This window comes from Tupaia chinensis, unplaced genomic scaffold, assembly GCF_000334495.1.
Source record: "Tupaia chinensis unplaced genomic scaffold, TupChi_1.0 Scaffold000317_1, whole genome shotgun sequence".
Taxonomy (NCBI): Eukaryota; Metazoa; Chordata; class Mammalia; order Scandentia; family Tupaiidae; genus Tupaia; species Tupaia belangeri.
This window is the reverse complement of record NW_006159810.1, coordinates 3,180,418-3,194,102: the sequence shown is the minus strand read 5'-3', so window position 1 is coordinate 3,194,102 and position 13,685 is coordinate 3,180,418. Positions and strand designations below refer to the sequence as shown.

At 43.6% G+C, this 13,685-nt stretch overlaps 1 protein-coding gene across 1 annotated transcript in view; it reads right to left on the bottom strand.

Annotated features, from left to right (window-relative positions):
• Positions 1-4,631, bottom strand: part of GALM (galactose mutarotase) — an 85,029-nt gene extending 80,398 nt beyond the window's left edge. Inside the window, exon 1 of the mRNA XM_006151357.3 lies at positions 4,260-4,631. Coding sequence (XP_006151419.1) covers positions 4,260-4,449 — 190 coding nt within the window. The 5' untranslated portion in view covers positions 4,450-4,631. The remainder of the gene's footprint in view (positions 1-4,259) is intronic.
• Between the last annotated feature and the right edge of the window lie 9,054 nt (positions 4,632-13,685).

Below are 13,685 nucleotides of genomic sequence, written 5' to 3'. Positions count from 1 at the left end.
CAGGTGACAAACATTTTAAAATTAAAAAAAAAAAAGAGAGAGAGAGAGAGAAAAAAACACACAAGAGGCATTACCGATTTTTCCAGGCTGTTAACTAAAAGATGGTATAATTTACCTCTTTTGAATTCTATAGAAGATCTCATTTTCCCAGGGAGAAATTGGACCACTTTAACCTCTGGTCATGGCTGCCATCCAAGCAGTTTATATAATCTATCTGGGAAACTGGAGATTGTTCACATCTGACCTGGCAGTCACAAAAGGGCCACATCCTGTGGAATTATCCACGCTTAGTTCTTAGCTCTTCCTCAGAACATTTCTGGGATGTGGTAATGTCAAGTAAACTCTTTACTTAGTCTTACTCATTACTGTTTATTTATATATTTTTTAAAGATACAACACAAATTTATTATTTTACAGTTTGTTTGGGTATTTTTTTGTTCATAATTTGACCAGAGAGGGAGAGAGTGAGAAAGCAAGCCACCAGGTCTGGGACTTGAACTGCAGTTGGCCATGTGGAAGTCCAGCATCCTCAACCATCACGCCATCTGCTGGCCCCATGTTTGTTTATATTTATATCCTTACATACTTTAAAAGAATATACAGTGAAGGGACCAGCAGTTAGTGTAATGACTATGTCGCTGGACTCCCATGTAGTCAACCGCGGTTCACGTCCTGGACCCAGTGGTTTTAAACTCACGCCGGGCGCGTGTGTGTGCGTACCCAAGATCCCGTGAAGAAAACAGAGAAGGGATTGAGGCATGGCCATCCCCCCGGGGGGTGATTTCTGGCTTTCTATCTGTCTGTCCCTGTCTGGCTAGAGCACACGCCCTATAGCAAAAACCTCTCAAAAAACAAACAAACAAAAAAGAATATACAGTGAAAATTAAGTCTCCTTCCTATCCCCTGCACCCCAGCTTCCCAGGTCTCCTTCCTATCCCCTGCACCCCAGCTTCCTTGGGTTCTTTTATTAAATTATTTATTTAATTTTATTTATTCATTCATTTATTTTCATTTGACCAGAGAGAGAGAAAGTGAAAAAGCAAGCCACCAGGTCTGGGACTTAACAGTCATCAGCCATGTCCAGCATCTTAACCACCACGCCACTTGCTGACCACCCAGGGTTCTTTTTTTAAGCACTACTGTTACCAGTTTCAGTTTTAATACACTAGAATTGATCAGAATAGTAGCAGTGTGCCATCTCATATCTTCCTGACTGAGACAATTATCCTTCCTGTTATGACATAATGAAGGCTTATTTGTTTTGCAATACTAGAAGAATCTACAAAAAACTGAAAGATAGGGTAATGAGAAGGGAACTAGGGTTCGCTTATACTAACTTTGAAGATGGCTGAATGTATTTGAAAGTGTTACTCAGTATTCTGAGCCCCCCCCCCAATGTCCTATCTTTTGAAATCACTTTCTTTCCTTTTGAAATAATTAAATTATCTAAATTAATGCACAAGAATAAAAATGCCCATCTTGACTCAACACCTAGAATGCATGGGGTCTTCAAAAAGTTTATAGAAAGTAACAATTAGGAGAAAGACGGCACAGCCTTCAAACTTTTTTTGCACCAAAATAAACTTACACTCCCCACCCTCATTCATGATTGAGTGCATGCGTGTGCCCGTGAGAGTGACAGAGAAAGCCAGAGACAGAGAGAGGAACATCTTCATGATGGTGGTCATCCATGATCCCCTCCCTTCTGTCCTCCAGCCCCATTGGGTCTCGGGCAATTGCACATGTACCTGGCGTGTTTCAGGCTGACGGGGCAATACATTACCACTATGCCACAGAGCTGGCCCTTGTACTTTCATTTCATTTTTCCATGAACTTTTGGAAGTCCTTGCATATTTGAAAATACTCTGATTCAGGGACCAGCAGCTATAATGGACATGTCGATGGACTCCCATGTAGTCGACCGCAGTTCGAGTCCTGGACCCGGTAGCTTAAACTCATGCCAGGCACGTGTGTGAGCCCAAGATCCTGAGAGGAGAAAGGAGAAAGGATTGTGGCTTTCTGTCTCTCTGTCTCTCTCTTTCTGGCAAGTGCACACGCCGTATAGCAAAAACCTCTTAAAAAAAAAAAATCAAGATTACTGTGATCTAAGAGGAGCTAATGTTTTTTCTTCTCTTTTAACAACATTTGGGGATACTATGTACTTTCTTTCACTAGGACTCCTGCAGAGGTCACAGACTCACAGACAATTGTTAAATGCCCCCGCACAATGGGCACACCTACACCCACCAACAAACTGATGCTTCCCAGGAGCCACGTCATTGTGGCTTACATTTCTTATGAATTCCAAAGACATCTTGTGCTTTAGATCTATGTGACTCATAAGAACTGAAAATGGCAAGAAGTGAGGGGAGTGTGTGTGTCTTCGTGGGGGTGAACAGTACTTCTCTAAATGGTGATAAGGCAGAAATGAGGTGATGGGAGTAGATGTCCACAAGTTATCTTCAGTTCTCTCAGGAGCTCTGAAATTCTAGGCCATGTATCTATCGACAACTCTCCTTTGATTCTACTGAGCGATTTTGCAGAGTCCAGGCATCTTTTTGTGACCTGTTTCAGCCTAGAAAATGGTTATGATACTAGCAGACAGAGGCGACTCGGCAAAATGATTTTTTTTTAGAGGTTTTTGCTATAGGGCGCATGCGCTCGCCAGACAGACAGAGAGAGACAGAGAGACAGAAAGCGACAAGTCCCCCCCCCCCGGGGGGATGACCATGCCACAATCCCTTCTCCTCCATTCTCCTCTCGGGATCTTGGGCACGCACGCACACGCGCCCGGCGTGAGTTTTAAGCCACTGGGTCCAGGACGCGAACCGCAGTCAATTACGTGGGAGTCCAGTGGCATAGCCATTATGCTAACTGCTGGTCCCGGCAAAATTAATCCTCTTCTGTCCCTTGCAAGTCCTCTAGTCTTCTGCCTCTGAAGATGTCTTTCCCAGAAGTTCAAGTTCGTGGGGAGGAAAAGTGCAGCTGATTTTCCCCTTGTTCCTGTACCTTTCTACCTGTAGGGTTCCTATAAAAGACTCCCTTGAGTTAGTAAGGAAATCCTCGCCCTGGAGTTAGTAAGGAAATCGTGCTGAAGAAGGGTACACCCTCCTGTAGGCCAAGCCATGGAGGCTTCAGAACAGACAATACCAGAGGTAAGGAACAGGATTCTCGGGAATATTTTCTAATACATTTTGTGAAGAAAATAAGTAGGGAACAAATTTCAGACTCCAGAGAGGAGAAACTCTCAGAGTTTTCTGTTGACCCCAAACTATGAGTCAAGTCACATAGCCAAAGAACCAGACAGACAGAAAGACACACCAAAAAGAAAACCTCCAGCTTCCTCTTGAACAGAATTTGCCCATGCTCTCTCCACTGGGCAGAAGGTATTAAGTCTCGGTTTCCTTTTGCCAACTTTTTAACTCAGACTTCATTTTCTATCTGGTTACACCGCAGTGCCAACAGATAGTACCACGTACATTTTTCTTTACTCAATCAAACTATAATAGTAATTTTGTACTTATGCAATCACTGGGCTAAAGTCTATCTCTCCAGCTAAACTGCAAGCTCTTTGAGGGTGGGGGCCTTACCTGTTTTGTTGAATATGAGTTCTTACCTGTATGAATTAATACATGATCCTAATTGTCCACCAATCCTGATGTTGGATAAAAGTCCACCCTAGTTAGAAGGAGACCTCATTTTCTGACACTGAGCTGGTCTCCCTTGCATTCAGGTCATGGTTACTGAACAGCTGGGGGTGCCAGGCAGATCCCCCACTGACCAAAGCAACCAGCTCTGCTTGGGTTATGGAGCATTTCTCAGACAACCAGGCCTCATAGAGAAGCTGATAAAGGAAAAAGGAAGTCAAAGACACAAGTCTTTGATTTTTCTGTCTTCAGAAAAGGCTCAAAAGAAGAACTAGGAGCCACGCCCCCTCTTACTTCTACCTCTCCGGTCCCATCAAAGGATCAGGCAGTGGAAACATTAGTGCCAGTGTTACCTTCAATGGACTTTTTACTTTAAGCGAGGCAAAGCCAGATTGGACAACCAGAAGCCAAGTCCTAGTCCTATATCCACTCGTTTTGGGTTTTTCCACACTGAACCACCACACCACTCTGAGTTAGCTGGATCCACACACTCCCAAGGTAGACACTAAGTTGCGGGCCTTTCCCCTGGGTCCCTCCCACTGCGAGCAGCCCCATGGACCGATGGAGTGTGCATGCGGCGTCGCTAGCGGCCGGGGGCAGAGTTCAACCCACCTTCCAACTCGGCAAAGCCCAGCACCACGTCTGAGGCTCTCCCCTGCCTGTCTTTGACCTCCAGAGCCGTAATGGGGCAGCCCCAGGAGATGATGTCCACTCTCAGCAGGTCTGACTGCAGCTGGAACTTCTCCACGGTCCCTGCCCCTGAGGGCAGTTCTCCGAACACGGATCTGGTCACCGAAACCATGGGGAAAGTTCAGGGCGCGCAGCTACTCTCAGTAAATCAAACTCCAGCAGCCAAGCTGGAAGACACGTGTTTACAGGAGAAGGGGCGTGACCCCGCTCAGTCCCCTCCCCTTCCTTGCCGGGATTTAGGGAGTGGCCGCCTCTGCGAGAAAGAAATAGCCTCTGAGGACTTTCTAAATCCTTCCTTTGTCCGGGAGTGACAGGAAGGCACACTCCCGCCAGGCTTGCCGCTCTGTCCCCTTGCGAACCCTGGCTGCATTGCCTGTTGGGAATGGTAGTCTTTGGGAGGTGAGATTGCTTTCTGGGGCCGTAGTCTTTCTAAGCCTAAACCTGAGTCTGCAGTGTTCTATCTGCCGGCAGTGAGCTGGTCATTAGTTTTGGTGGCTGACTTTGAGAAATGCCTGAGAATGCAGAGAGCAGAATTAGGGACAGTGAAATGGGTGTTGGGCAGAAGTTCAGGTTTTAAAATGAAGACTTTAATCCAGGGAGCAAGAAATACAGTGGTAGTTTAGAGATTGTGGACAGAAGTCTGACTGCTTTTTCCTATTTTTCCAAAGTCCTTTCCAGAAGGCCTAGGGGGAGTCATGGCCACAAACATTAACAGACCATTTTTTCCATTAACAGGATTCTCCCTACCTCCTGTCCCTGGCATAGTATCTTTGAGATGTATATTTTAACTGGTTACAGAATGTTCTTTTGCTTGTCTCTTCCCAAGACACAGAACTTCCCTTTCCTTGAGATGTAGATTAAGCATTTCTTTTATGAATCTCTTCCCTTCCAATCACCAACCTAAAAACTGTGGAACCCACCTATAACCTACAAACTCCCGGTTCCACATGCCCCACCTTTTTGGGCCAGACCAATTTTGTCTTCACCAATTTTGTCTGTCACTCTCAAAAATCAAATAAAAGGAACCCCTGTACCTGATCACCCTGAAAAAGGCATGTTTGCCTCCTCTCCAGGCCTAGGTCACTCATATTCAGGTTGGAAATAAACCGCATTAATTATTCATTATTAATTTTTTTAGGGTTGATTATTTTCCATCAACAAGATCATTACAGACATCTCTGCACACCGATTGACAGGATGCCCACTCTTTTTGCCACAGGGTGAACCCTGGACATGGTTCTGGGAGCTAATACCTGGAAGGTTCTGCTGACGGCCAGCCTGGAGCAGTCGCACATACAGGGTCAGGCAGGTGGGATAGGCCTTCCTTCTATGGACACCATCAACACAGTTGCAGACTCTTTTTTTTTTTTCAGGGGACTGGAAAGAGACATAGGCTATCAACCCACTCCTGAAGTCCAACATTCCGTTAAGAAGGGGTTAAGGGAATATTTATTGAGGTTCCTGTAAACACTGGGTACTATACCTTTGTTGTCTCCTTTTTCACGAATACAAAGAAGTCTTTAAGTTTGTACAGTTAGGAGAGGAAAGGCACTGAGATCATTAAATAATTGTTCTTAATATGCCTCAGAATTATCTGAAAAATTTTTAAGTGCTTATTTCCAGTAGCATCTCTGGAATTTCTAATTCTGGGAGTCTAAAGTGAGACTCAAGAGTCTGCATTTTTCACATTCCCCGAGCTATTCTAATGCAGATTATCTGGATATAGGCTCAAGGAAATGTGCTCTGGCCTGCCCTGGTAGCCCAGTAGTAAAGCTCTGTGACTCTGAGGCCACACGGGAAGGGCCTGAATTTGAGTCCTGAGGACTCCCTGTGCACACCTACATGTGTGCGTGTGCCTGTGGTGTGAAGACCCTAAGGGGGAGGGAGGTCTCTCTCACTCTCTGAAGAAATAAGCTTTAAAAAGAGAACTATTGCTTTAAGATTTGATGACTAATCTCAGATTTTCTTGTTTTTTTTTAATAATTTTTTTTTCAGTATGATTTTTTTTGGAGAAGTTTTTGCTCTAGGGCACGTGCGCTCTCCAGAAAGACAGAGAGAGACAGAGAGTCAGAAAGCGAGAAATCACCCCCCCGGAGGCGGGGTGGCCATGCCACAATCCCTTCTCCTCCATTCTCCTCTTGAGGTCTTGGGCACGCATGCACACGCACCTGGCACGAGTTTAAGCCACCAGGTCTAGGACTCGAACCATGATCAACTACACGGGAGTCCAGCGACATAGCCATTAGGCCATCTGCTAGTCCCTTGTTTTTTTTTTTTTTTTTCTCCTCTTAGCTGGACTGGAGAGAGACAGAGAGAGAAAGGGTAAGTGAGAACGCAAGCTGCCAGGTCCAGGACTCAAACCATGGCCGGCCATGTGGCAGTCCAGTGCCATCATGCCATCTACTGGCCCTCAGATTTTCTTTTAAAATAGGCTCTAATAGCAGAGGACCAAGATAAAGCTGCTAAAGATCTCAATAGGACTGGGAGATAAAATGCAGACACCTATGTATTTCTTGGCTCAATCTGGCAATTCTAGAAGAGTAGTGGGACTCAGAAGTGAGAAGGTGCTGGAAGCCTGAAGACAATTTTATCCAACCCATCTGCACAATCTTGGTCTTTGTATATCAATGCATTTGGCCTGATTCCTGGATACTTAAGAGAGTATCCAAAGACTTGGGTGAGTGTGAAATGCATTTATGATCAGGAAATTAGGAGAATAGGTGTAAAAAAAAATAGCCTGAAGTGATTCATTTTCAAGAATAGCTCAGCAAAAGTTGCTTAACCAGATTGTAGATGTGACAAAACATTCCCTAAATTTCCTGAACAAACATAATCCAGAAACAAGTCACCCTTGAGAAACGACTTGTCAAGATGGTGGCTGAGCACAAGCCTTTTGCTCCTTTTTACTTCTCCCTCCTCAGGACATTTTGGTGGGCCTTTTTCCTGGGATTGTCCTGATCCTACACCTTAATACTTAATAAGGGAATAAAAAAAAAACAACCTAGGCCACATCTGGGAAGATTATATGCTCACAGTACTCAGCCAATGAGGAACTAGGGGAGGTTTAGGGAATAAATTACTTGTAACCAATTTGGGCATGCCTGCCTGTCAGACAACTGATCTTGCAAGACTGCCATTAAAGTTTTGCTTCTCTGTACCCGGTGTCTCTATGTTCATTCTTTGACATTGAACAGGTGAGTGTGTTTCTCACATTGGAATCAAGTTCCCGGAATCAGATGCTAATCAAACTTAATAACCACACTTAACCTGGTCTGTCTGCGTAGTTCAAAGGGGTATTTAGCATTCTCACCACAAAGTCTTAATTCTCCATCAGGATGCAGGGGAATTCTGATAGCAAAGGAAAGAGAGCTTGCAACAGGTGTTAGTGAAGCATAACCTACAACGACAAAAAGATCCGAACAAGTTAGAGGCCGCACGACACCCAGACAATCACCCACAGGCCCCCGAGTGCTGGTTCATCAGAAATTCTCCTAAACTCTGCAAGTCTCATCGGCCCACTTCACATTTGTGGTTGATTCATACTCAAGCCATTTTGGCAATGCTGTGTTAGCAAGAATGTCTTTGAATCTCTTCTGTGAGCAGGAACACTGAATTTTTTTTCTCTCAGTCTCCAGTTCTCAGTGTTCTGCCAAGCTCATGCTGTCACAGGAAGAAATAAGCGCATTGGAGTGGCCAACGCCAAATGTGACTGGGGGAAGTCTTATTGCTCTGTCAGACAACTGATCTTGCAAGACTGCCATTAAAGTTTTGCTTCTCTGTACCCGGTGTCTCTATGTTCATTCTTTGACATTGAACAGGTGAGTGTGTTTCTCACATTGGAATCAAGTTCCCGGAATCAGATGCTAATCAAACTTAATAACCACACTTAACCTGGTCTGTCTGCGTAGTTCAAAGGGGTATTTAGCATTCTCACCACAAAGTCTTAATTCTCCATCAGGATGCAGGGGAATTCTGATAGCAAAGGAAAGAGAGCTTGCAACAGGTGTTAGTGAAGCATAACCTACAACGACAAAAAGATCCGAACAAGTTAGAGGCCGCACGACACCCAGACAATCACCCACAGGCCCCCGAGTGCTGGTTCATCAGAAATTCTCCTAAACTCTGCAAGTCTCATCGGCCCACTTCACATTTGTGGTTGATTCATACTCAAGCCATTTTGGCAATGCTGTGTTAGCAAGAATGTCTTTGAATCTCTTCTGTGAGCAGGAACACTGAATTTTTTTCTCTCAGTCTCCAGTTCTCAGTGTTCTGCCAAGCTCATGCTGTCACAGGAAGAAATAAGCGCATTGGAGTGGCCAACGCCAAATGTGACTGGGGGAAGTCTTATTGCTCGGCTTGATAGAAAATGAAACATACTGAAATGTCTTCTCAGATGTCAGGAGTACAGCTCTTGATTTCATTTTCCTTTTGCTTTGAAGGTTTAACAAATGTCCTGGTTAGGACCTCCTTATGTTTCAGCCAGCTGTCAAGCACAGACCCTAATTTTTCTTACCCACACATCCCATTTTCTGAATCTAACGGTGATACACTAAAGGCTTATTTGAACACTTAAAACACACACACACACACACACACACACACAAAAAAAAAACTAACTCTAGGTCAAAGGGAAAATGCTCTTCAGGGAGGTCAGAAGTAAGATAATAATCTATAAAGTGAAGCATTGTCAAATCCTAGGAGGTATTTACTTTTGTTTTGGGGATAGAGCCTGAGGGTGGCTATGAGGTAAAGGGTCTGGGGATTACGATATTTATATAAAAATGGAATTACCCAAAATAGATATCTTTTCCTGCAATCAGAGGGAGACATGTCAGGGTGGACAGGTGTAAAATAATATCTGTCTCTTTGCAGCTGGAGGTTAGTCCCTACAACTGAGGGTTCGGGGGAATCAGGCACAAGGAAATTTGAGCCCTCGGCCCCTGCACCCACCTCTTCACTCTGGGTAGAAGAATGTGTTTTGGAATTTTTTCGACCTTTAGTGTCATTAAGATGACTCCAAAACCTTAAGCTATTGACAGGCTACTATGCAGGGGAATTTCACTGAGTTGTAGTAAGTAAATTTGGGGCATGCACACATGTCTGTTGTATTTTTCAAGCCTCCACGGTAATGTGCTGCTCGAGACCAGCTGGACCCCACATGGCAACCCGTTAAAATACCCAGCCTGGCTGACCTGAAACACACCAGATGTGTGTGAGTGCCCAAGATCTCAAGAACTTAAGGACTGGAGGAAGGAGATTGTAGAACGACCAGACCCTGGGGAGGGTGTTTCTTTCTCTACTCCTCTCCCTCTCTCAGGTGCACATGCAACTGTAGGGTATGCTGGTCATTCACCAAATACTCAATGGTGTGTGCCAGGTGCTGGGCTACAGGCTGATTATATGTCAATAAGTAACACATGACCTTGGCTTTCAGAGCGCCTGCAGTCTAATGTGATATAATTTGCATCTCTATCCTCTATGAATTTTTCAATAAAATCTTCAAAATTCATTACCAGCCAATGTCAGATGAAACAAAATGCCGGGACTGACCTTAGGGTATTTGTGATTTCAGAGTTACTAAAAAATAATCAGTCATATAGCACATATACAGTGATTGTCACAGATTAGATGCCCAATAAATAATGATCACATCAATACATGATACATTTATATGTGCAATATTGTGGTGGAGAATCGACTCCAGTTTCAGGGACCTGAGTTCAAGACACAATAGCACTTCCTGGCTGGCCAATTTGTTCAACCACTCTGAACCTCAGTTTCCTCATCTCTAAGACGGGAATAATGACTGGCCCATCCAGTTATTACTAATTGATTGCTAACACTATAACGTGCTAAACATAAACTGAGCACATGCTAAAAATTCACTGGGTACCATGATAAGCACTATTATCTGATACAGAAACCAAGACTTAGAGAGGTTCAGTAACTTGTTTGAAGTCACATGGTTAATATTGATGAATTAGGAAACCAAGATTTGATCCTGGGCAGCTTGACTGCAGAGATAGGAGCACTTAACCACTTCCTTATACACTGCCTATTGTCATGGCCATCTGAGAACATAGACTCCAAAGCACTCTATATTCTAATGCATTACAGCAATGTGAAATGTTCATCTTCTACTGGGTCATTGAGAAAGACATAATGCATTTTTGCATTAAAAAATACATCATGGGGGAACCAGCAGTTAGTGTAATGGCTATGTCGCTGGACTCCTACATAGTCGACCGTGGTTCGAGTCCCGGATCCGGTGGCTTAAACTCATGCCGGGTGCGTGTGCGTGCGTGCCCAAGATCCCGAGAGGAGAATGGAGGAGAAGGGATTGCGGCGTGGCCATCCCCCATAGGGGGGTGATTTCTCTCTCCTGTCGCTCTGTCTCTCTCTGTCTGTCTGGTGAACGCATGCGCCCTATAGCAAAAATCTCTCAAAAAAAAAAAATCATGATTTTTCCAATGACTTGACCTGATAATCTTAAAATAATCTAAAGTTTGTGGGTTTTTTTTGTTTGTTTTGTTTGTTTGTTTGTTTGTTTTGCCTCTTATTTATGATAGGGCATATGCATTTGAGGCAGGAGAGAGAGAGAGAAAGAGAGAGGCACCTTCCCAGGGCCTGATCATGCCACAATCCCCTTCTTCCCCCTCCAGATCTTGGGCATTCACACGCATGCCTGGTGTGTTTCCAGTCAGCCAGGCTGGGGATTCTTTTTTTCTATGCCGGGGGGAGGTGGGGTGAGAAAATGAGAAAGTACCCCACCCCCCAGGGGGAATGGCCACCCCACAATCTCTTCACCTCCATTCTCCTCTTGAGATTTTGGGCACATATACACATGACCTGGCATGATTTTAAAGCTACCAAGTCTAGTGCTCAAACCATGAAGTTGGCTATGTGAGATCCAGCCATCTTAACCATGCCACCTGATTGATTGGCCCAGGCCGGGTATTTGAACAGTGGTTGCCATGTGAGCGGTAGCACATTACCCCCCTGGGTCATGGAGTAGCTTGCTAATTACAAAATTTTCCAAAACTTTCTTCTTGAATTAGATCCTGAGGACATTGCATTCACTTACTGTAGGTAAAGAAGGGCCCACGGAGAAGAGCTAGTCCTCAGCACCCACAGATCTTAGAACCGAGGCACTCACCACCCTCAGACATGTTATACATGTTCATTGGCTTATTTGTTGTTGTATGTCTCCTGCCATAAGGTGGAAGCTCCAAGAAAGTGGGAATTTTCACTGCTGCATAGCAGTACTTAGAGCAGATCCGCAGGTCATGAATAAGTACTCGTTGAATGAATGATGGGATATTGGAGGGGATGGGGAAGCTTCTCTCATACATAGCTGATGGAAGTCTCAGTTGGTAAAACCACTGGAGAACAAGTCAACATCTAGCAAGGTCAAATTGTATATAACCCAGCAGTAGCGTATGACCCAGCTATTTCATTGCTTGGAATATAACATAGGTGATTTTTCTTTTCTTTTTTAAAATTTTTTTGTTATAATTATTTATTTAATTTTATTTATTCATTCATTTATTTTAACTTGATCAGAGAGAGACAGAGAGAGAGAGAATGAGAAAGCAAGCTGCCAGGTCCAATACTCAAACCATGGTTGGCCATGTGGGAGTGTCCAACACCCCAACCACCACGCCACCTGCTGGTCCCCAACATAGGTGATTTTTCACATATGTGTGTAATAATATTTTATTAGTTCAGAGGACCAGCAGATGGTGTAATGGTTATGTCACTGGACTCTCACGTGGTCAACCATAGTTCAAATCCTGGACCCGGCAGCTTGAAACACACCAGTCCTGTGTGCAGGCATGACCAAGATCCTGAGAGGAAAATAAAGGAGAAGGGATTGTGGCATGGCCATCCCCCCCCCAGGCGGTGATGTTTTGCTTTCTGTCTCTCTGGCAAGCACACATGCCCCATAGCAAAAATCAGGAGAAGGGATTATGGCATGGCCATCCCTCCTGGAGGGGGTGATTTTTCGCTTTCTGTCTCTTTGGCAAGCACACATGCCCTATAGCAAAAATCTCTCTCTCTCAAAAAAAAAAGAATATTTATTAGTCATCAGTTGTATGAATAAAAATTTAGAAACAGCTTCAGATTCAACAACTAAAGAATGAATAAATTGTGGTATATTTGTGCAATGATATATGACATAACAGAAAAACTCATATCCTCAGACATAAATTTCATAATTTTTAAAAAGTGTTTAATTTTTTTAGAAGTTTTTGCCTTAGGGCATGTGTGCTCGCTGGAGAGAAAGAGGCAGAGGCAGTGAGAGGGAAAGTGAGAAATCACCCCCCAGGGAAGATGGCCACACCACAATCCCTTCTCCATTTTCCTTGTGGAATCCTGGGCATGCCTACACACATGCCCAGTGTGAGTTTGAAACCACTGGGTCCAGGACTTGAACCACAGTTGCCATGTGGGAGTCCAGCAATGTAACTGCTATGCCATTTGCTGGTCCCATGAATTTCATAAGTACTATTATTTTCTAATAATTATTTATTTTATTTTATTTATTCATTTATTTATTTTAATTTGACCGGAGAAAGACAGACACACAGAGAGAAGGAAAGTGAGAAAATGAGCCACCAGGTCCAGGACTCAAACTGTGGTCAGTCATGTGGGAGTGTCCAGTGCCTTAACCACCATGCCACAGGGTTGACCCTCTAATTATTATATAAGTGGGAAAAAAGCAGTTGCAGAAGGACAAATATAAATCACTTATATCAAATAGTCAAACTCACAAAGCTAAGATTTTATTTAGGGCTAAAGATACATGTATTAAAAATATGGGAAATTATGAAAATAATTAACCCTTGTTGAAGAAAGTAATCTCTCCTGCAGAGGAAAATAACCAGAGAAAAGTACTCAGGTATTGTTTCATTTTTATTATAAAGTAAAACCATATAACACTAAGGAACTTTTAAAAAAATTTTTAGAGGATGTTATTTTGTCTAAAAGTTTCTCTCTTCTACCAGTTGTCTCATTGATCTCTTAGTGTTTTGCACAGCCTCATAAATATCCCTTCTAAAAATAATTTCTGGACCTTACTCTGCAAGCCCCACTCAGCAAAATGATAGCCCTGTACTCACACAAAATGTGATAAGGTATTATACCTCAGGTGTGTTTAAGGCGTCAGTGCAGCCTACCACTATTATTAATAAATTTTTGCATGTCTCCAGAAAATTACCAGTCATATACAAGGACATGTGCTATGCACACACACATATACATATATACAGCATGTGGTATGTGCACACAGATGGGCACACACATGCAAACACACACACACACACACACACACACACACACACCTTC